Genomic DNA, 24,209 nt, shown 5'->3' on the forward strand with positions numbered 1-24,209 from the left:
GGATGGATTGGATCATGCAGGCAATTCTGTAGGTTGAATTTAGGGGTCTCCCTCTTCTTTGGTTTTAAGGTTTTCAGTGCTGGAATATGCTAATTTATGATTCAAGCATCAACCATGTGAAGCACTGCTTTTTTTAAAGCTGCTCAGCTGACATTTTTGCCTACACTTGTGACTGAGAAACTTAAAAATCTATGAGATGCTCTGTACTGAAGTACAGAAGAGATGTGCATAATAGCAGACCCCTTTTGGTAAGTTTTAGGTTTATTTTTAAAAAGTTAACAAAATGCTACATTGAACCTGTGAAAGGCCATTTTCCTTGTGCACAGCACAGGAGCCTTCAAAACATCTGCAGTGGGAAATACTTCTGTAAAGAGGTGTTTAGTCTCATCTGTCAGTTTCACAAACTTTCCCTGTTCTTTGCCTATGAACTGATCTAACTGGGTAGCAATTTCTCCATTCTGTGAAGAGAATCCAGCCCAAATTTCTCCTGTTTAAGGCCAAAAGTTTTCCAAAGTGTATTTGATGTGGTTGATGGAGATGTAAGTAGGGAACCCACAGCAAGAGTTGTAGCTGGACAAATGCCATGAGTGGGGAAGGAAGTCTGAGTGGGGCAGAAGCCCATGTTAAGAGGGCTACTGAAGTGATCAACAAGGAGCTGGCAGAGGACTTCAGACAGCTGAAGTCTGAAAAGGTTCAGCTTTCACAAAGCTATTGTGAAGGAAGAAGTTTGTGATGGGGCAGATAATGCTCTGGAGAAGGAAGAAGGGAGCACTGGAAAGCAATAAGGAGCTGATTTAGGTTTGACAATGACAGGATGAAATAACACCTCAAAACAGTTCTGCAGCTTCCAGGTGAAGTCATCTAAGGTGGAAACTTGGAGGGAGTTGAAAATGTTTGTGCAGAAGCTGTTTTTACAAATTTTTGTGACAGTCCCTGTGAATAGTCTCATCTCTGAGCAAATACATTTTTAAGCTTTGGGAAGTGCTGAGATCTGAGGGATCTTGCTGGGTGAGATTGCTCTTTGAAGAAATGTTTCCTGCCAGCATGCAGGGGAGCTGCAGTTAAATTAATGAAGGCCCTATTGTGTCAGCCAGAGGAAAAGATGGGACAAAGAGCTTGGCATTGGCTAAACTTTCTCATCCAAAGTGTATTAGTTAAAACTTGTTCTTTCCATGGGGCTTAGATTAGGAGTGGAGTCACCTGTTTGTGACCCCAGCAGCTTTGCACAGCACTGAATTTAACTAGGCTGGAAGGAGGCACATCTGTGTTGAGCGTGAATGTTGGAGGGGAAAGGAAGGTTAGCATATTATGAGGCTTTATTTTGAAGATGAACACTTTCTCTGGGGCTGGCACTTAAAGCAGAAACTGATAACACACAGTACTTATTGGACTTGTGTTGTCCCTGGAGACATTTTCCTTATTAAAATAGGTGTTAGCACTTCAATTCTGCACTTCAGTTCTTCTTTAGCAGGTAGCACAGCCTGCTGGCAAGCATGTGTGAAAGGACTTGGTCACAACTTGAGTTGTGACCTCCAGCAAGCTACAGACCATAGAAGCTTATATTTTTGTTCAGTCTTGGTCAAAAGGGCAGCAGTTATTTAGATGAAGGTTTATTGGTGCTTGAACTGTTATGGGTCTATGATTGCAGCAGTTCAGGCTTCTCTGTTCCAAGAAGGTATGAAACTGTATGACAAATCTAAGTTTTTCCCCTTTTTTTGTTAATTTCTCTAGTGGTGGAAAGGATGAGGGGGTTTATCTTCTATCTGCAAATGTATCTCATGCTCCCCACGTCTGCCTTTAACATTCCCAATCCAAGTGTTGTGACCAGGGTTTAGAAACAGGTATTTGGAGGATGAAATGCTTTGCTTATTTCATCATAATGCATCAAACAAGTCTGTTTTTTCTCTTCTGTGAGAAAGGGGAATCCCAGTGAGATCTAAAGAACCCAACCATAAACTTGGAGTTTGGAGAAATGTGGAAAGCTTCAGTGCTGTATTCAGGGCTTGTTAAGAACTCTTTGTCTTGAACCAAGTGGGAAATTTTCCCTTCTATTTCAGGATCCAAAGGAAATGGGTGCAATTGAAGATCTCTTAACTGTAAATTCATCTATTATTTTAAGCAATCAGTTATCTGAGGAATGGAAAAGGAATCTTTACGTGTTTCAAGTTAAAAATAGTAATTTCATACTTGAAGTCACCATCCATCATAGAAACTGAGATGGTCAGATTGTCATTTATTAACCTGTTCTGGGAAGGAATGTGTTCTAATATTAAAAAAAAACCAAAACTCAAACCAAACAAAAACTGAAAACCACCCAAAACCCCCACAATCAACTCGACACACCTGAGCTATAAGGTAGCTTTTATGTGCAGGGGTACGGTCAGGGCTAATGCACAGGGAACTTATAAAAACCTCTGAAAATTAAATGAGATGAAATACCAAAAGCATCTTCATTGCTGCTTCTCTTTGAATGGGATTTTGGAGTTGCTGTTTTTCTTGCTCTGTCTACATTGTGTTGAAGCAGGCAAGCCTTCTGACCTTCAAGAATGGGGTGAGAGATGAGATTTTTGTTACCAGATTTTCTGCAGCCTAAATATATGTCCTTTGATAAATCAGAGCCTCTTTATTGTCAATGTTGTGCTGCAGCTTTTTCTCCTGAATGGGTTAGTGATTATACTGAATAGTTACTGAGGTTTAGTTTTAAGTCTCTGCTCTCTGGATACAAAAGTGTAGAGTGTCAAATGAGTTTCTTATTTGATTAAGAATAAATTTATGCAAATAACATTTAAGAGTAACTCTCCCCAGGTATGTTCTTTTAGTTCTGTGTTAAGTGTTTAATTGAGGTTTTCAATATAAATATAATTTAAACTTCCCAGCCTACTCAAAGTCATTAAAAATAGCCTCCTTCTCGGGAAGTTTTAAATTAAAATCCTTTAGAAAATGTTCTTAAGGGTTTAAAGCTGCAACAGAGAAATGTTTCTTTGGCACTTGGTGCATGTTTCTGTATCCAGTTTTCAAAGTACTCTTAGCTTTGCAAGCCAGAGATTTTCTCCTAGTCACTGAGTGCAGGCTTCTGAGCTGCCAGCCACTAATGTGTTCCAGAACAGCCCTGTGCTCAGTCTGCTTTTCTCCTGCCTTGCAGCAGAATGGTTGGCTAATTACTGAGTGTGGAAAGTTTGGTCTTGATCCTCACTCAGGGCCAGGTTAGTGCAGAGAACAGAGCAGTTCAAGAGCCAGGAGCACATCACATGCTGGCATCTGAGCAGCTTTGCTCTTTGCCTACCTTACAAGCATGGCTGTTTATGTGTCTCCTGCTAAAGATGGCAGGGGCTCAGCCTGTGTGGTTGTGGGAGCTTTTCAGTGTCAGTCAGAACATCAGCTGTGCAAGGTACATGCTGTTCTGCATAAGGCAAGCTGCTAATTGGGGTGTCCCTGCTGCATCCCCACTTCTGACAAAAACTTGTCATGCAGCAACCCAGTTTAAATACCCAGCAGAAGTCCTCAATAGCTACTGCAGCACATATTCTCTTCTCTTTCATATGTTTCTGGATACATCTCATGAACTGATCTTGCCTGTTAGTGGTTGAAGTGGACTATAGGTGCCTAAAAACAAATGCAAATGTTCTTTTTGGTTCTCTGCTAAATCCTGCAAGACCAGTCATGTAGAAAATGGTTAGCCTGGTTATGTTAATGGTTACCACAAAATAATTTCATATCATTGGATATGTTAATGTTGGATAATAATATAGGTCTGAAGACCAGGGAGAGTTGTGCTCTTTTCTGCTGTGGCTATCTTATCTTTGGTTTTGCCTGAAGAGTAGAACATGTCAGGCAGAGGAGCAAGGACCTGCTGGTGAACTAGAAGTGGTGTCAGGATGGTTTGCAGAGAAGTTTGTCCTCCAGAATTTGCAGTGCCAATGCAATGGGTTCTTTCCAATCCAACCAGCTACTTCAGATTCTGTCACGTTAACCATAAAATCATGTAAAAACAAAAATAGGTTTTTTTTTTCTTCAGCCATTTTGCTGGCTGTGTTTGTTGGTTTCCCTGGATGAGCAGTGAGCTGTGTACATCTCTCAGCTTTTGCTATGAAGTCATACCCTGGCTATGAAGTCATCAAGGACTGGATGAACCATTTGCACCTAACTCCCTTCTAGGCAGGGCTACTCTGTTCTTTTTTTTGTCTTGTGTTATTTTCTAGAGAAAAGTGCTTGGTGGCTTTGTGCTGATGAATTAGATAATTACTGCCTAATTCTGAGCAGCTGTTCCAGCTGTAGGTAGTATTGACCCTTATGCAGAAGTTAGTGCTTTAACATAAGGTGTTTCCAATAAACTCAGATGAATCCATTGGAAAGGCTTTGTGAAGATCTAATTTTCTATTGGCTACAGCCACGTAGGAATAGATTTAAGATACATATGTATATAAAGAGGGTTTGCATTGATTTCAAGGCATTTTTGAGACCTGAATTGCACTGGACATTATTCCATGACCATCGGTTTAGAACCAAGAGGAAAGTCTGATTCCAGCATGAATCCCACCAGGAGATGGCAGCATTGATGCACGCAGGAAGTTTCCAAGAGTTGAAACACTTTCTCGAACTGACAGAAGAAAAAAAAATGCTTTCAATTAATTGGAAGTTATACTGGCTTGGCAATACGTAGATAAATGTTAACTAAATAGTATTATTTTTAGCTTTTGTAATGCAAGTCAGTAAATGAAAAATGCAGTTAGGTTTGTATGTAAGTACTGCAGTCAACCTTTGGCCTGGTAAAGATGAAAGACAAAGATTTTGAAACTCTGTACTCTTGTTCAGCAGTGGTTGTTGTTTAAAGTTTAGGAAGATGATAATGCTGGCATTTTTGCATTATGCAGAAACTACATAACCTCTTCTCTAAAACTAGGAACAGCTTTGCTTGTAGCTGTAAAATTTGTTAAATCAAAAGAATCCTTCATCCTTTTGTTTCAGTGTTACTGTCTTCCCTTATGGTGTGTGTGTGTGTGTATATATATATAACCTATTAATATATATGCACTGACATGAGGAAGAGTCTGAAAATTAGAGAATTGTATTAATAGGCCTGGTAGATAAGGAAGGAGCTTGTAGGGCAGTACCCATTTTCCTGCTGAACTTGGTCTGTAGGATGTTGATTCTGTCTTTTTGTTCCCATCAAAGCATAGGAATAAGTCTGGCTTCATCCTTGTCTGATGCCTTAATGTCAGCCAAGGTAGCTGAGGGGGCACTGCTGTTCTCTCCATGGCTGGCTGCAGATGTTCAACAGAGCTAATTTGCCCCAGAGTCATGTCCAAAACTGGTTGTATGCCCCAGGGATGGCCCAGGCTTGCAGTGGCAAGCACTGAACTACATCTATGTAAACATCCTGGAGATTAAAAAGCAATTTATTCCTGGGATCTTGGTGATTGGGGAGGTGAATGAGCTCCCACTGTACGAGGACACATTATTGTCTGTCTGCTGAGTATATTTATTTAGTAGTTGATGCAGTTAAAAGCATATATGTGGACAGCTACTGTGAACCATCCACACAATTACATCTTTTACCCTTGCTTGTGCACTTTTCTTATAGCTTTCAGATGTCTGAAAATTTTAGTGTGATTCCTCTCTGTGCAGTGTTATCACACTGGTGCTGCTTGAACATCCTGAGCCAAGAGAGCAAACTGGGTATGTGCAATGTGTTTTTTTAACTTTTAACTTCAACACTACCTGGGAGGCATGGCAGGAATGGAGATCTGAGTGTGGCAGATTTGAGATTTCTGTGCACCCATCTGTCCCAGGTTTGTTTGTTTGGTTTTTAAACTCTGTGGGCTAGTAAGATGTGTGAACTTAATGTCACATACTTCAGTGTTTGACTGACATCAAAAGACTGCTTGAATTGTTATTGATAGTAAGGTACACATAGAGGAACAAACAAGGTAATGTGTTGTAAGTTCAGGTGCATAGTGAAAATGTCACCTTTCAGTCTGATGTTGGCAGCTCAGTTGTTTTAATACCCAAAGTGCCCTGTGGAGCCAATCTGACAGCACAGCCTGGGTGTCACAAGCTTTTATTTCCTTTCAGAACAGCACAGTGTAATCACTGTTTTTGTTCTTGTGCAGCCACAGATTCCCTTGTAAGACAAATTCAAATGGGAGAAACATCAAAGCTAATTTGGAATGAAATGGACCCCAAGTAGTCCCAGGGAAATGGAGACATTACTTTGTAGCCACCCTTCTGCTGCCAAAACTGCAGCACCCCAGATGTCAGGAAGCCACCCTGGGCTCTTTGTCTGGTCTTGATTGACTGGATTGTTTTCATCTGAGCCCTTTTAAAGCTTTCCTCCTCCTTCCATATTTTTAAGGAATAAAAAGCTAATATAAGGACATGGAGTGTTATGAAGCATGAAGTTCTATAAATATTTATGCTGAACTATCAAAAAACTTGACAGTTCTTATTTTCTTGACAGATTGGGGTCACTTGTTATTTTTGACCCTGAGAATTGAAGAGCATATGGAGTGAGATCTATTTGTAATGACTTTTTGGATATTGTTGTCTGGTATACTTGTAGGAATGTAACACAGTAACAGAATATTTCTTTGGTTGCTTTGTGAAAATAAAACTTAAGCCTTGTACTGTGTTACCCACAAATGACCACACAAGTTGCTGTCTCTGCAGCTGGGCAGTGACTTCTGGAGCTTTTTCAGGCACATGTGGTAGGGAGCTTGCTTTGCCACTTCAGATGAAAGCTTTCCCCAAGGTTGGTCTTGACTTTGAAGTTCTCTGTGAACACCTTTATGTCAAGGGATCAGGTTTATCAGTGTGTTCTTGAGCCTGGCACAGGGTGGGATGCCACAGATGGCAAAAAAATCTTGGGGCCTGTGTTGTCTCCAGTGTTTTGCTTCCAGTTCTAGCACTGCTCTAAGTCTCTCTGGGGCCAACTGAAGACAAGCTCTTCTTCAACTTTTAAGTGCTGATAAATGGGCATTTTCTAGAGAGATGAAACTTGTAATCCTTTAGTATCCTCATTGCTCAAAATTATGTGCACACAACTAACTTCTACCTAAAGTTGTTGTGGCAGGTGTGCATTTTAAAGCCAGGCTTGGCTTTTTCAGAAAAGCTGGAGTTCTGGGGCAGCAGGCCACGTTATTACATCCAGTTTCTGCAGCCTTTCTTGCCTAGCAAATCTATTGTGTAGGAAAGAATCAACCCAATGCTTCATCTTGAATGAAATCCAATGTATGTTTTAAGTTAAACCTTGAATATATTGTGTTCATGTAAAGCTAACCAGAGTGTCTCTTGCTGCCAGTCACTAGAGGAAAAAGCTTGTTCTTGTCCTGACTCTCCAGTTTAGATTTGTGAAAGCATGTGTAGGAAATACCTGGGGCTGCCAAAAAGCAGGATAGCTTAAATTTTGAGTTCAGCTTGATTTTCCCCACACAAATTTACTTCTGGTTTGGAAGTTAAAAATTTCAAAAGTACTTCTGTTTTTCTATTAGTATGATTTTGTGTTCAGAAAGTGTATAACTGAGTAACCACATAAGCTGCTCATAACAGCTTTTAAGTTCAGTTTGGATAATTCCAAGATTATTTCCTCTTTTCTCCAGTTTCTGTGCTTGGAACAGTTTCCAAATGTGTCAGCTATATGAAGAATAAGGCAGCCAAAGGAATTGTTCTCTGAACATGTGGTTCTTTTGCAGGTTGCATGCCTCATACGGGTTCCCTCAGAGGTTATCAAGCAAAGGGCTCAGGTTTCTCCTTCCTCGAGTACCTTCCGGATTCTCTCCCACACCTTGTATCATGAGGTGAGTTCACAGCAAAATTGCAAGAAATTCCTTCATTCTTTCCACTCAGCACATGTACAGAAGCATTCTTACAACTTTATTCCAGTTTTGTGCTCCCCCTGTTCCTCTGTCAGTAAAAGCAATTGGCATGTTATGTGTAAGGAAATGAAAACTTCACCTCCCAGTTTTTCAAGCTGGCTTTAGAGAGGGTGTCTTAAAGGCACCATTTCAGAGACCCTCCCTAGGAGCTCTGCAAAGGAGTGCTTATTCAGCATTGGTAACTTTTGAGAAATAAGGGCTTTTGTTATCTTTGCAGTAGTTATTGTTCCTTCCTCTGAAAATCTGGTCACCACTATTTTCACTAAGTCTTGCAAGTGATGTGTTTAGACTTTTATATTTCATAAGAGAGAGTGACTCCTGACAGCATTGTGGGGAAGTTATTTTTTTTTTAATACTTATCCATGTGTAAAAGCCAAGGAAGGGAAGACATAAAAATAACCTTTAAATGATCCAATAGATTTTTATTTGCTTGTAAATGAAAACTATTGTGATAACCCTGCACAAGAAAGGTCCCTGGAATGTCTTTCTGTGATTTGTTTGCTCTTGTCTAAAAGCTGGTGCTTTCAAAAATGTTTTTTCACTTTTTGTAGCTGCACAGAGAACTGTAAGACTTGCCAAACAATGAAATAAACTGTCCAAGAAGATAGAAAATAAATTCCATATGTGTTTTCAAAACAATTAAATATGGATTTTAATGTTACTGTCTGGTTAAAAGTACAAAATATTTGTCTTGATGAAAGCTGAGTCAAGGCTAAGTAGGTGGACATAGCTGTCATTTTATGTCTTCATTTTGCATGAGCTCTTCAAAAGGAAGAATAGTTTCCACTATCCCATAAATATTTAGATACTTCTGGACCAAAACATTGGACAAGCAGATTTTGAAGCAATGTTTCTATGCCTTCTTGCACATTTAATTTTAACTGAGGTGTGCTTTCTTCTCTGATTATTCTAAATAATTAAAGGGCTAAATGATCTCTTAAATGAAGATGAAAGCATATGGCATTGTAAATCTTGAAATACAGCACACAGTGTTATAATCAATATAGTTAACTTGGAGAAAGTTCAGATCTGACTCTCAGGGTGTAACACTTGGCTCATAATCATGGATACATTGTGATCTTTGGCAAACTAATTTCCTATAGCTGATGCTTTCTTTTGTTGGTTTACAGGGTATTCAAGGACTTTATCGGGGTTATAAAAGCACAGTATTAAGAGAGGTAAAACATTTCTTTCTCTTTTTTTTTTTTTTTAAATTGATTTGTTTGCCTCACTTTGTTTCCTAATGAGGACCAAACATAGTGTTCCTTAGAGTGCACTACTGTCCATTTTAGCAGGCTTGTTTTTAAAAAATTAGGTTTTTGTGCTGAGACAACACCTGCTTTTCTGAAATCTGGCCTCCACCATAGCTTTGTCCCTTACTTATTTTCTGGCTCACTAAATGCATGTTATTCACTCAGTTTTCATTTGGAGATGGGAAAAAAGGCTAGCAAATAATTTTGATTTCTCTAAGGGATTCTGAATAAATGAATAAATTTAGATCCCATTGAATACAGATTTTGCATACTAACAGGTAGATAAAACATGCTTACTACTGGGTGTTATTCTCCTTAAAATTTGTTTTGACATATGTCAGGGTAGTAATTAATTTGCAGACCATATTAATGGTGTAGTGTGTGACCCTGCTGAGATAACTTTGTTTACTCAAAATGGCAGCACTTTGTTGGAAATTTAATGGGGGTCCTCTCCATTATGGATATTCATAAAAGATCCTTCAGAACTGATTTCAGTTGAAGTATTGCTTTTTGGGAGAATCTGTCCAATCGAATGAGAAATAAATTATTACCAAATGAAATGTGCTTTCTCTTCAAAAAGAAACAAATCATAGGTGATGTTTTAAAAAAACCACTGAAATCTTTGAATTTAACACTGTTAAGGCTGTTGCATTTTTTGACACTAACTATTGCTTTACAATGCCTGCTCGAGTAGGAACAGCATATTGAACCTTCAGCTGGGACATTTAGCCTGACATTTAATCTTGGTATTTTCCCTTCCCTTTAAATACCCTCCTTCCTTTCAGCAAAGTCTTTATTTTCAGATAAAAATCTATATTAATTCACTATTGGACACATCCAGATAGCTGCATAGCATACATTCACTGGTATTTAATTCCATCTGACTTCTAGAGAGTTTGTTTCCATGCTCTTTACTTGCACCAAATCCTTTGGTTCCAAGGAGTGGGATTTTTGGGTAGAGAGGCTTAATGCAATAGCAGAGGCTGGGAATACTGATGCTTTTCAAATTATTACACTGGCAAAATTACTGAGCCAGAACTTAAGGGTTTTTTTGTTGTTGTTATTGCATTGGGTTAAAATTCTGTGTTGCATAAAGCAGATTTCAGTGGCTGGACAGAGATCTTGCCAATTGCTTGAACTTGAAGTACAAATGAGTGGTCACAAAGGGAGTGCAATGTTGAAATCTCTAGCATAGTAGATCCTCTCAAGACAGCCTTGTTCTGCTCCATGTAATTTGCATCAGTTGCAGTGCTGCTGCTGTGCTATGCAAGGCAGTTGTTTCATTCTGAATATTTGATTCTCAGTCTTTTACTTTCCCCCTTATCTTCTCATCAGAATACTCTTTGTACAGATGAATATTACAAGAGGAAGAAGATGGCTAAATAATAATGCTTTGGTATGCTTTGTTTGAGTAAACCTCAATGCTTGGAAGTTTTGGCTGTGACTTTTCACCTACCTCCTTTTTGGTGCCTCTTCCCTCACATCTCCATTACATTTTGGTCTTTTACATCTTCCTTTGATGTTTGTTGTGCTGAACTAACCATAAAATCAAAAGGGAAGTGAGGTACAGTGCACCATTCTGTGAGTAATAGTCATATCCTGAAAGAGGCATCCATGCTCCAAGAGGAAAGCTTTTGTGGTAAAGCACAAAGTGGGAGTATGGTTATTAGGCTGCTGAATGAAACTTTGGATAAATGGCAGAAATCGGAGGCTGTGAAATGATGTGGAATTCCCATGATGTCATTTCCAAAGCAAATCCAAGAGGGAATTGTCCTTTACTGTTGTTGCTGTGTAGGCACGGGTGTGGATACTGGATCATGCTACTGAAAGAAGTAAATGAACAGGTAATTTATTCATGTTTTCCACAGAGACAAATTCATTGGTTACATCTCCAGCCATCTTATAACAAGGCACTATAAATCCACTAGAGTTTCTTAATGGGAATGTAGTTCTTCTGCTGACACATTATATAAGCAAATGGCACCAGATTTTTAATTCCTGCGTCGTTCATTTTATTAGCTATGACCAAGGGGAACATCTGTTAGAATTCCATAATATTCAGTTCATGGGAAAAAGAGAGAAACCCCTAAGTTCCCATTGGAGCTTTTCCATTTCCATTAATGTCACAAGACTCTAGCAGATGTCTTGAAGGATGTGCTTATGAACAACGGGACAATACAAAGGCAAAGGAAGTACCTTGTCCTGTTCCCCTGTGTACAATAGCATAGAGAGTTACTTCACTCTCCTCAGGTCTGTGCGCAGGTGGCAGCTTTGCACAACCTGTGCCATGGTTAACTGTCCTGTCATGAATTACTGTAGTTTGGAAGAACTGAGTGGGTGTTCTGTGTGGTTTTAATCTCATTTGTCACTTTTTAAAAACAGTGCAGATGGACTGGGCCCTAGCCCAGAAGTAGATTAAAAAAGAGCTAAAACGAGTATTAAGCTCTTGCTTAAAGACAAAGGGGGTGAAGGGCTACTGGTGCTTTATAATTCACAGGTTGCTTGAAAAGAGACTTGAAAATCACTATCAAATGTCAGTCTTTGGGATGCAAGTAGCTCAGAATAAGCTTTGTCTTATTCTGGTAGGCTTTTCTGAGGCTGTTCAGGCTGTATTTGTGGTGGGCTTTGTTCAGGTAGAGGTGTCAATGATGCTTTACTTGACAGAGGTGTTTCAGAAGTTGTCTTAGGGTTCTGGATTTAAAAGAAAACTACTGGTAAATCTCAACCTGCTCTTGTGCAGAATGCTGTGGATCTTGCTTTCAGTGAGCTAGCCCAACCATCACTTCTGGGAGCCCTGTTTTTTTTTTTAAATTAGTACAGTTGTGGGTGGTTTTTTCTTGTTTTGCTGCATTGGGATTTTTTTTTTTCAGTGACTACAAGTCATAGCTCTTATTTGTTAAAGTGAGGGAGGGAGTATGTTGTTCATTTTGGAGAGGAAGAAAGCTAGTTTTAAGTATCCTGTTGCATTCATGAGTGGCAGCAGTGTGACAAACAGGCACCAAATTCAGGCTTTTCTCAGTCCCAGAAAGCCAAATAGTAAGGATTTCTCTTCAGGAGGTGCTGTTTGTACACAGCAGAACTGGCATCCTGTTAGAATGTGTGTATTCAAAGGATATGGAAGTTGTGCAGTGCAGGAGGTTAAGAAGGAGCTAGCAGAAAAACCACCCACTCCTCCCCCATTAAATGACTTACTACCTGAAGGAAAACTACCTGGAGGAGAGAATTTAAAACAAGTGGCAGGAAAATAAGCCTTAAGGACACACTGGTTGCATTTTCTTAAATTTAAAAGGTCAGTGAACAAAGGATGCTGAGAAGGGTTTGTATAAAAATGTGAAACCCAGCTGACAGATATTAAAACACTGCTGACTGAAGGAGGCAGGGGATCTCCAAGGGCTGAGCTCAATAGGGAAACATTCTGCAAACAGGAGTGTAGTTTGTTTATCCACTAGAGGTAGTTTTGCATGCTTTTCTTTTGTTAGGACAGCTTTATATAAATATCCTGTTCTCCTGGCTGTTAGACCTTTTTTTAAGTTTATCTCTTGCTGTAGGACAAAGAATGTTATTAATACATTCTTTTACTTGCACAATTAAAACTTTGATCTTCTATCATTCTGTGTGTATTGCAGAGCAGATGCTGATAGAAATAGGCAAACAGGACACTATCTTAATACAATATTTTAAAGTAAACATCCTCCTTAATGAAATATGTGCAGTATTTGTCTTTTGTTACCTTCTGGAAAATTGAGCTGGCTGTCTTTTATTCTGCAGTTCTAGACAGGTTAGGTTTAACCAGGGATTTGCCAGGCAGGGTCAGTAACACTGAAGTTTTTTACTTGTACTGAGCAACCAGGACTTCTTTAGCTTGGTTGTTTACAGACAGAAAAGCAACAGTCTTATGAAAGATGTAGGAACTGTAAAATGGATGTAGGAACTGTAAAACTGCCAAGTCTCTGTCACATGGAAAATTGTGCAAAAATTGTGATGTGATCAATGTGAGGACAGTTGAAAAAGAAGTCTCTGCTTCCCTAACCTCATCCTTTAGCCTACTTTCAAAAGCCTCTGAAATTTTATCTGTGCTCTGGTCCACTGGTATCCTATATATCCATATTCAAAGGGTTTTAATTTTGGAAGGTTGTGTAAGGGTTATCAGCTTCAGTCATTGTAGCTGGACACCATGACAGTGAAGTCAGGGGGAGCTACTACATATCTTAATGGGGTTATCCAGTTGTGCCTACTTCTGTCAAATGAGACTGGCATTAACACTTGGGTCTCTTTAAAAGCAAAAGGAAAGAATAAAAAATTATATTTTTGGCTGAGTGATGGCTTTAAGTTTAAATTCCCCAGCTCTCTTCCACTTAAGGGCAACTGTATCTTGTCTAAATTCTTTCTGTAGCCCTGCTGATGGCTGAAGGGTTACTGGGCTGTGTCTATGGTGCATTCATGGCTGAAGCAATTTCTGTCTGTCCTGAGTCAGGTAACATTCAACCTTAGAGATGTGTGTGGTGCATCTGTTTATATGAAATTTGTCTACAGAGACGTATGGGTATATTTATGTGTAAGATATGGTGGGGTTTCTAATAATACCTTGTCAAGAATCTTGTTCTCTGAAGCAACTGGTCTTAGAAATGTGTGTTTGGTCTGCAACAACGAGCAATTTAACAATTTTCTAAAAGTACAGGACTGTCTTTCAAGGATGAAATTCTTGCCTGAAGTAGACCAGAATGTGATTTTTACAGTGGAATACTTCAACGGGCAGAATCACCCTGCTGTCAGTATTAATAGCAATTATCTGCTTTCCCTACTTGGGCTGCTGGTTTCTCTACATCTGCCAAAAAACAGAAGCACAGTTAAAGGAGTTGACAATCTGAGATCAAAAGCTTTTTCCCCAAAATTCCTTGTATGACGTTATCTCAACCATCGCTTCTGCTTTAACACAAAGACCCAAGTGTCAGCTCTGGTGAAGAGAAAATGTGCTTCTGGACCTGAGGGCATAAAGAGAGTTCTGGAGAACAGGGCTGGCATGGGACCAGGAGCCCAGGCTGCTTTCTGCCTGCCCTTGAACTTGGCAGGGACTGAGACCCTTTGGAAGTCTCCAGCCAGAAATGGAGTGGTGGCTGGCATCTCACTTGCTCTTTTACCAGAAAGATGATGTTTTCATTTTCTGTAGATTATTGAAAGAGTTCCGTAAGAGGGAGGTCTGAGGGCATTGACACATGAACTCTAGTGATGTGTTTGGGACAGTCCCCTTCTTTCTGCTGAGAATTTAGCACCTCAGTAGTTTAAATCAGAGTAATACAAAGCTGCTTTGATCTGGAGTTCAAAGGGCCTGACACACACTTGGCTAAGAAAGAGACCTCTGGCAATGGGGTAAGCAGGCAGTTGGGGTTTCCTCTTAAATCATTCTAGCATTGAGTCTAGGGATCTGTTATCCATATCCTCTATGTAAAAAATCAGGTCTGTGATATCTATAATAAAGTGATTGTCAGTGGTGCTGGTTTTGTTAGCACTTCAGTTACCATTTGTGCAGATTTTCAGAGATACAATTTTCAGTGATGATCTTTCATCCAATGGCAGAATTGGAGCGATGTAGCTAAAGAATGTAAAAGAAAAACTGTTTAATATATACTGCTGAAGCTGAAACTGTGCCTCCATTTAACCATAAATAATTCAACCCAACCCTGACATGTCAGGAGATTTTTAATATATAGATATATATGCATACAATACTTGCTGTGTTACTTGTTTACATTATAGGTTTCTATAAAATAAGTATTATGCATCTACTGGAAGCTGTGAAACTGCAAAGTTGAATCTGAAACCTAAAGGTTATGATGAAGGTGTGAAACAGAAAGCAGATTTGTGGTGGAGAACTTGTGTAATTTATCACTGTGATAATGATTGGAAGCATGGCCAGAAAGGTACCTGGGGACAGGCTGCTACAACAACAAGTCTTGGAAGTGCTAATATAACAAATTATTGGTCAGTTTTGCAGGCAAAAAGAATAAATTCCTGTGTTTTGACTGTAGGAGAAGTAAAATAAAAAAAGAATACTAAAACTCACAACCTAGTTTCAGAGTATTTTCAGGGTCTTTTAGCTAACAAAAAATAACTTTCCTAAACTGGTTTAAAGGGGAATTTGGGGAGTGCACTGGCAAATCAGCCTGTATAGTAAACATTTCTTTCCACCAGTTAAGAGGAAATAAGTTAATTTGGGGCATGTTAATTTTCCTTCTATTTAAAAAGCAAAACCCACCAAACAAAAAGCCTGGAGCACGTGGCTGTTTCTCCTCTCTCTTCTTGCTCTGGAGATACCAAGTTGAGTGCTACAAACCATCTTACACTAGAGGGCACACAATGCTTGCAGTTGCTGCAGCACCAGTCCAAGGAAATGCCTATAGCAAGGGATCTCTTTTTGGGATGACCTCTGGATCTTGGAATTAACTCTGCTTTCTTCCTGCCTCAGTTCAGTCGCAAAGGTAACAAATTCTGAAATGTCTCCAGAGTCACCTAAAATTAATAACTAGTTCCACTGAATTGCCTAGAACTAACTTGTGTGAGTAGATTGAGGGAGAATTAGTTTGGGAATTCTGTTATAGATTCTCAGTTTTTTAACTGAGTTTTTAATTTGATATGAATTGATTAAAAGACATCTGTAAAACTCCCCAGGTATTCTTGCCCCGTGGAATAATGCCTGGGAGATTAAGAGAAAGTAGGTTGTATGACCATGACACATTACTGCATCCATACTGGGATGTTATGTACTAAGCTATTTTCAATTTTATTTTAGCATTTATTTTGCTAATTTATTTATTTAGAATTTATTTTGCCAAGACTCTGCATGTTTTAGTTACCTGTGTGGGTTTTTTTTTGTTTTTTTTTTAACAAACAAACAGTAAGATTTATAAACTTCAGGATAATCCCCAGGTGGTGCAGACCTGAGTTTGAGAATCTTTCCTCACTGTGTGCCTATGTAGTTAGAAATCCATGTGGGGGATGGAAAAGGAAAGGTGGGTGGTCACATGATTTTCATTATTTTTATAGAAACACAGGCAAAGCAGGCCTGGTGTGTGTACTTCAGATGGAAGCAGTGATATTAAACCAGGCTCTTATCTCACTTTTATTTTTCTGTTAATTTAATAGAAGCCAATAAAGCATAAGCTCAGCAATTTGTCTTTTTTTATGCTGTGAAAATTGTGTTCTTGCTTTTCAAAGCCAACAGGTCTAACTACAATAAAGTAGAGCTTTGCCTGAATGTTTTGGCATCGTGCTGTAGATAGAGCAGTTCTGGGTCACTCTGCCAGATCTGCCTATCCCAGACTTGAATTTTTCCCACTTAAAAGCTGCTTGTGATTTACTATACATGACATGGATAAATTTGTCATGTGTAAACTGAGGCCTCTCCATCCTTTTTCAGACAGAACAAACTCCCCAGAAAGAAAGAAACATAAGCCAGGATACTTCTGCTTTCCATGGGAGAACTTCTAGTACATTGTATTGTTTCTGTTTGGCAATGTATGGTCTCTCAACTTAACAAAAGAGCAAATGAAGAGGTATCCATACACATCAGAATAAATAATGTACTTGTACCTCAGTGGGAGGTTATCTACTCCATTCTTTTGCTGATATGAAATCCTGAAGTGCAGGAAAACATCACAGGATCCTTATGAAATCTTAGACCCTGATGAACTGAGCTGAATCTTGTCTTGCTGACTTTAAGTGCACTGAATGCCAATTAAAGCAAAAATTGGCTCAGTATAATAATTTTGCCACTGGCTACATACCTCACAAGTTTTGGGTGGATTTTTTTTCCCCCCCCTTTTTTCCAACCCTCCCAGCATTTTGCCTTCTGGCCTGTACAGCTGTGCTGCAAGTATACTTGCTATTTCTGGAAGTGACCCATGTGGTTGGGTCAGTTTGTTTTAGCCCTGCTCCTTGTTGCTGAAGTAGAATAGCACATTTCTCCTAACTGCATGAAAGCCAGGATAGACACTCTTGATAAATATGATTAATGAGCCTCTTTGCTCTGCAGCTGAAGGCTTCCTGAGGTTCTGTGTCAATTGTGCTACAGCTCCCCAAACCACCCTTTATTTAAAAATATATCTGGGGTTCAACTACATTGTGAAATGTATTTTTATTCAAAGCTTTTGCTATAGGAAAGTCTTTGCAATTGAAATATAGTAGTAAGAGTATTGGCAGGAAAAGCAATTCTTAGATCTGAGGGAGTTTAGATTTTTTTCTGTGCTCACCTAGAAGTTGGTAGGGACTGGAGTTATGTCTGGGGTCAGTGTTTTATTCCTTGCCCTCATCATCAGGATAGTTACTGTGATAGGAGATGGTAGCAAGTGATGGCACCTTTGAGTTCATTATAACCTGTCAGTACATGGAATATATTTATAGCTTATGCTTGTTTCCAGTTATGTGACTTAAATGTGGTTTTCATAGAACTTGACAAAAAATACCTTCTGCTACCACTCTTATCAAAAGGAAAACCAAATGAAATATGTTACTTTGAAAAATGCTGTCCAGAGTTTCCAGCAGCTACGTGACTGCTCCTGCAGAAATACAATTAAAGAATCTGAGGGGAAAGCACCCCACGTGTTTGTGAGTGATAATAAAATTGTGACTGGCATCAAGGAACATTCAGCTTGCACCTCTCTGTCAATAAGCAAACACTCGTATTCATGGGGGTACTCTGTGAATTCTCCTTAAAATTCAGAGCCCAGACTTTGCCCTGCAAGAGTGAATTTCTGCTGCATCCCAGGCTGAATCCATCTGGCTTTCCTGGTGACTGCTATGCAATTGGAATTGCAGGAGCCCATCAGCATTCTCAACAATTCAGTACAAGTCTTAATAGCAAATAATCCTCTTGAAGTTTTTCTCCTCTCCCCTGCAATCAAAGAGGAGCTTTGTTAAGGCATTAACTAACAAATTAGCTGCTAAATACTGATAATAACCTATTTGCTGTAGATTGCTTTTTAATTATAACCTAAGCTGTGTGAGTCTTGAAATCACTTCTTTGGCAAGCCAATGTTTGTGGTCATTTCCAACCACTGTAACTAAAGAGGAAAAAAAGTAATTTTTTGAAGTCCTTATTGATACACTTGTATATTCCTGCCTGTATCATAGAATCCTAGAATCCTAGGGGTTGGAAGGGACCTCGAAAGATCATCTAGTCCAACCCCCCCTTTAACTGTTGTTCGTATTTTAACTCAAATGTATTGAACTGTGATGTGAAACTGTTTTGATTTTACTTCCATTACAATATATATTCATTATATTTTTAAATAGAATTGAGTTTTCCACTTAATTGTTACAAGAAACTTTTCCTGGGGGGAAGGAGAAGTTAACCACTTCATCTGTATTGGTTAATGCAAATTATTTTGCCAATCTGTCTCAGCAACCATTAAGAAAAATAAATTATGTTTGGGCTCTGGAAGTAGGGGGTATTTTTTTTTATATTCAGTGTTTTCTCTCCCCAGATTTCAATAAAGTCTGCACATCTTCTAATCTATCATCCTGCTTCCCCCCAAACCTGACTTTTTTATAAGGGAGCACAGCCATCAAAACTGGCAAGCGTTAAGGTTAATAATTAGTTCAATATAGTGACCAATTCTGTGAATTGTGAGTTCAAAGCAACATATGGACATGGGTGAAATCAGATTTTGGCATTTCTCACTTAGATTGTTTCAGGACACTGCTGGAGCTTCTTTGATCTGTAAATAACAACTGCAGTTCAGTGCCTTACTTAAAATACATCAAACACGTTCATGACTTTTGCTTTTACATATAGACCTCACTCTTGTTACAGTTTTGAGGCAGATTAATAAAGTTATTCATGTTTTGGAATTTCACAGACAGCAATCAAAGATAGCTCTTCTCATTCTTTGTATTTTAAGAGAAGCAGCAAGCATTTCTTTGTCTTAATGTGCACCCCAGACTACAGCAGCAGATGCTTTATGAAGTCAAAAGCAAGTCCTGTCTCTTGTCAGTTCCTCTGCAACCTGATGTCACTGAGTGTCTTTCTTTTCTCTTTCAGCAGGATACTAGTGCACTAAAGGTTTATTTGCACTGCACCACTCACTAACTTCAGTAACTCCATTCCTGTAGCTTACACTTAGCAGCCTTTTTCCTAGTTCTGAATTTTGCAGTGGTTGGAGCTGTGTTGTGCCAGCTAGCAGCCAGTAGCTGGAGATAACCAGCCAGCTTCCTTTTGTGACTCCTTAAGGATATACCCAGGTGCTGACCTAGTTCAGTAGGAAACATTGCCTTTCAGTAATTTGAATGCCCTACCTCTGGGCTTATCAGTTAGTTATGAAAGGGCTGTATCATTTCTTGGTAGCAAAGGAATGTGGGGAATTACAGCTTCTCAGTGTGTTACCATCAACTTTCCAGCTGGGTAACTCTATTGCATCTAATTTAGCTCCCAGTGTTTTCCTTAAAATAGTTCACTGTTCAGCAGTCGTGCAATGGGGTTTTTTTCCTCCTGCATAGTGTAATTAACTGTGTTCTATACAAATGCTTAGGGGGTTTTCATAGTGCTTTAGAGTCTCTTGAGACAAAGTTCTTGTCCTATAAAACTCCTAATATACAGCTTTGTACTCAGTGAAAATTCATTGCAACCCTCCATGCCCCTTCAGCCCCTCAACCCATAAGCTTAAAACTGAGATGAAAACCAGGCTGCTTCTCTAGCAGCCCTGTCCCTCTTCTGTTTGTAGTCCCTCACCAGATGCTTCACACTTGGAGCATTTATTTCTGTGGGTGGCAGATGTGAAAGCCCAAGCAGGCAAGGTAGACTTGTTCTGTCCAGTTCAATATCTTGTCTCTCCTTGGGGCAAGTTGTGAAACCCTCAAAGAAGTGAGGAGGTAGGAAAGGTGCCCTGCTGTGTTTCAGCCTCACAGCTGGCAGCTGTTAAAAGGCAGGCATTCAACCTCCCTACAGTGAGTCCTTGTTCCTACCAGCACCCCCAGGAAAAATTACAGTAGAAGTAGTACTTAAATCCTAAACTTTTGTGTTAACCCTTTCAAATGGATGCAGCTGGCTCAGATTTCTTACACCAATAACTGCTATTTTTTTGGGGAGGGCAGCATATATTTATTATCTGGGAAAACAAATTATCCTTCCTGCCTATTCCTCATTTATCTTTCCTTTCAAGACTCTCTCTGAAACAACCTTTCTGTATCCTGCCTTGTAAAGCTTCATCTTACACAGATAAACTTAGAGCCTTTGTGGGCCAAATCTTGCTCCCATCAGTATTTTCCTTCTGACATCTGTCTCAGCAGAATTGTGAGCCAAAAAGTTGGGGCACAGCCCAAGACTCTGTGTCTCCCAGACCTGTGTGGCAGAGGCTTCTCTAGGGTGACTGCATGAGGGTCCCTCACCTTTATTGCAGTCTTTTGAACACTGCAGTTTGTTGCCTGAAAATAATTGCCAGAAGAACATCTAATAAAGGCATGGGCAGAGAAGGATGTTTCAGAAAGAGAAATTCGTGCCCCGAGAATTTTTTGCAGCTTTGGAACAACTTCATCCCACATCTCCTGTGCTTGGCAGAGGATTTCACATCCACGTTGGAGGTGGACAAAGCTGTACCCAAGGAAAGATCCCTAAGATATGTAGATAAAGTGTGACAGGAGAGAAAGGGTTCATATCAGAATTCAGCTGGAGCTGCTGTAAAAAAGTCAACAAGAGCAGAGGACAAGCAAAACCTGGGAAGTGGGAACAGTGAGAACACTTGAGTTATAGTGGAAGGAATTTGTGCTTTTAGTGCTGTGTAAGGTCTTGTGTTTCATTCCTGATTTGGTGAAAACCTGACAATGGGAGGAAGAGTTTTTAACTGATTTTGTGCTTTCTTATCTCTAATCTCTATTGATTTCTCTTTGGGAGCAATGCAATTGCTCACGGACTTTTGAGGGTTCTTGTCAGTGCTCTGGCTGCTTCTAAGGCCTTGTGTTTTGCAGAGGGAACACCCTGAAGAAAGGAAATGGGTAGCACATGAAATTTTCAACATGAGAAATGTTTCTGGATGCTTTCAGTATGGTTATTTTTTCTTAGCAGTTCTAAAGGCCTTTGGTTTCTTTAGTGGCTTTTAAAAAGAGAATGCCACTGCAGGGACCAACTGTCTGTGTTTTTAATTCTTTTGGAAGTTTTGATAGACTGCATTTTCTAAGAGAAATGATTCAGTGGAATTTTATTCTGTAGCTTTAGCTGAAGCAGTTGGTATCGTTGAGCTGCTTTAGTTTGCTCAGCTGGTTGTTCAAGATGAAAATTTTGGCTTGGCTTGTTGGACGAGATGGGCTCAGAACTGACAAATAGGGAATGATGAAGAGCAAAATGGCAATGAGGGCTGCTCTGAGAAGGGAAAAGGGCTGCCTCTGGGAGACCTTTGGGATTGAATCTCAGCAGGATTTGTTTTGTGAATTAATAGATGAAATTTATGGGATTTGGTAGGATTGGATTCTGAAGAACATTGTTCCTTGTTTGATTGCCTCTAGTATTTGTATTAAAACTCTATCCCATGAGATTATGTTTTATTTATTTTTATTCTTTTTCTCCCCAATTTATTTACCCCTTTTGAGGGTCTGAAACATACTCATGTTTTTTATGAGTGTTAACACTTAAAGTAATGAGTAGGAATTTTGTTTTGGATGCATGGCTCCATCACCAATGCTCTCTATTTTTATTTCACTTTGCTTGTAAGTCTGGATGCTTGTTTAATCAGTTCATTTGGAAATTGAGCTGGTTGAGAGATGCTTATCCTGAATATTTAATAGCACTGCCCATTATTTTGAGAACATGTAGTTTCTGAAAAAAGTGCAATTAGAAACTCAGCCCAGGAATTCCTGTGGCAGGTCAGGCACTTCTGGCCTCAACTGTTATTGACTGGAAGAAGAATAAAGCTCGCTCTGCCTCTACAAATCACTGCAGCATTCCCTTCCCTGATGTTATGATACATGTCATACGCTCTGTTGAGAGACAATATGAATGTGCCTGGTAGATAAATATTCTCTGGATAAACTTGGATATTACTGTGTCTTCTTGCTGTGCCTTTTATGATCCACGTCTTTCAGGCTGATGTCAATAGAAGTGTGGATTCATCTGACCACCATGGAAAAAATGTGTGAGAAGTGAACTAAATGCTGTGGTGGAGTTTCAAACACCAGCCAACAAAAGAGCCCTGATGCTTTTGTTTTCATTCCTGTACTTTTTAGGGCCTTTTTTGTGATCTTTAGTGCTTGATCTGGAATTTCAGAAAGGCTTTTGAATGGTCTCTGTATATGGTGACGGAGAGCAAGCTCACTGCCCAGGTATTCCAAACACCTGTAAGATAATATAAATGAAGGAAACCAACAATTTGGAAGAAATAGAAGTTTGGGGTTGGCAAAGCATGGGGAGAGATTTTCATTCAAGACACTATGAGGCAGTGCCATGTTCAGAGTGGTGAAAGGCAAGATGCAAAAGATCTCAAGTCTTTTGTTTTGCTCTAATATCTGAGTCAATGTTGCAGAGATCCCCAGGTGAGGTGAACATAAATTGTGCTGTTACAATTTATCTGTCCAGTAACTTAACCTCTGACTCATCCCAGCAGTGGCACAGCATTACAAATGTAGTCTTCAAGAGAAGATGGGCAAATTCTTTAAGCAATTGGACACAAACAAAACCTTCAAAATCACTCAAGAATACCTCTTTGTTCCACTGCTCCATCCCCCCTCATGCCCTGGGATGGTATTTATTGCAGCTAATGCTAGAAAAATTCAGTCTGTCCATTTGAATTTTGTGCTCAGAGTGACTAAGAGTATTTTTCTCATTTTGTCCAGCTCATGCTTAGTTCTGTCCTTTTAAAAATTTCTAGACCATGAAGTGTGATGCCTCTCAGCTAAGCATATGGATGTCAGTACTTTGACAAACTAACCTCTTTTGTTAATCGATTTCAACACAAGAGAATGCAAAGAAAGGAATGCAAATTCTTCACAGTTCTAGCAGTTTACAAATGAAGTATCTCAGGCCACAGGAATCCTGTGTATTACTAAGGGACCTGTAAAGGATGATGTGTCCTCTCACCTGTGATTTTATTATCATCTCATACTTTCTCCAAAATTACCAGACTAACAGAGCTCCCACTAGCAGTGGAGGAGCTTGGTACTTCCAAAAGCAAATAAGCTTGCTTAAGTGGTTTAATCTGGCTTAGCTCTTTAAATATTAAGTATATTAGTTGAAAATGTGTGTGTAAGGATCCTATTCCCTTTGCTAAATTTCCTTTCTCCAGAATTTCCCCCCAGTTTTAATTAAAAAAGGGAGCAGAGATGGGTAATGTTGGTAGGAAGAAGCCAACTCAAGGATCCAGTATGAATTTTATGCTTAGCAGGTACCTGGAAGATCTTCCCTAGATTATAGGGCAGAGACTGAAGCATGGGACCACTTGCTGAGGTTAATGTTTGATGGGAAATGATGATCCTGAAATGGGATGGCATAGAACAACCCAAGTATTTATTTTCCCAAGTTCCATGAATTGCTAACAGAGAGTACTTTTACTGTAACAAAATACTGTGTGTTTAAAGAGAATTCCTTCTTTCTGAGGAGGAATGTGACCTTGATTAAATTATTTCTATTTTTAATCAACTTTAAGGTCCCTGGAACTTCTAAAGTTCTCAGCAGCTGTTCCTCAGATGTCTGCTGGCCTATTGGCCTCACGAATTTCCCCATCTCTTTGGGAGGACTGAGGACTCTGAACACATCCTAAACAGCCAGAAATAATCTTTAGTTGCTAGGAAAGACTAAGTGGTGTCCTGAGCTTGGGACAGGGTCCTGTAAATGGTCTTTATGACACTTTATGTTAGAGAACCCTGTTAAAGAGCACTTCAGCTTTAATATTTGTACATGTTTCTGCAAACACTGGATGTTCTCTCTGCTTCTAATCTTCTGTGCATTATGTTTCCTTTGGGAGCAGAATACAGGTAGAATATCTTAGGCTCTTGCTTTACTCTCTAATGCAGCACCCCAACCCAGAAATCCTTGGGGTTTAAGCAGCTTCAGCATTTATTTGCTGTGACTTTTTGGTTTTTGTTGTTATATCTGTGTTTTGGGTGGTTC

At 39.4% G+C, this 24,209-nt stretch overlaps 1 protein-coding gene across 2 annotated transcripts in view; it reads left to right on the plus strand.

Annotated features, from left to right (window-relative positions):
• The window catches only part of SLC25A26 (solute carrier family 25 member 26), an 80,697-nt gene that overhangs the window by 10,734 nt on the left and 45,754 nt on the right, over positions 1-24,209 (plus strand). For both annotated transcript variants that reach the window (XM_008499630.2, XM_030458197.1), the window contains 2 exons: positions 7,689-7,793; positions 9,002-9,049. In XM_008499630.2, coding sequence (XP_008497852.1) covers positions 7,689-7,793; positions 9,002-9,049 — 153 coding nt within the window. The remainder of the gene's footprint in view (positions 1-7,688; positions 7,794-9,001; positions 9,050-24,209) is intronic.

This window comes from Calypte anna, chromosome 12, assembly GCF_003957555.1.
Source record: "Calypte anna isolate BGI_N300 chromosome 12, bCalAnn1_v1.p, whole genome shotgun sequence".
NCBI classification, from domain to species: domain Eukaryota; kingdom Metazoa; phylum Chordata; class Aves; order Apodiformes; family Trochilidae; genus Calypte; species Calypte anna.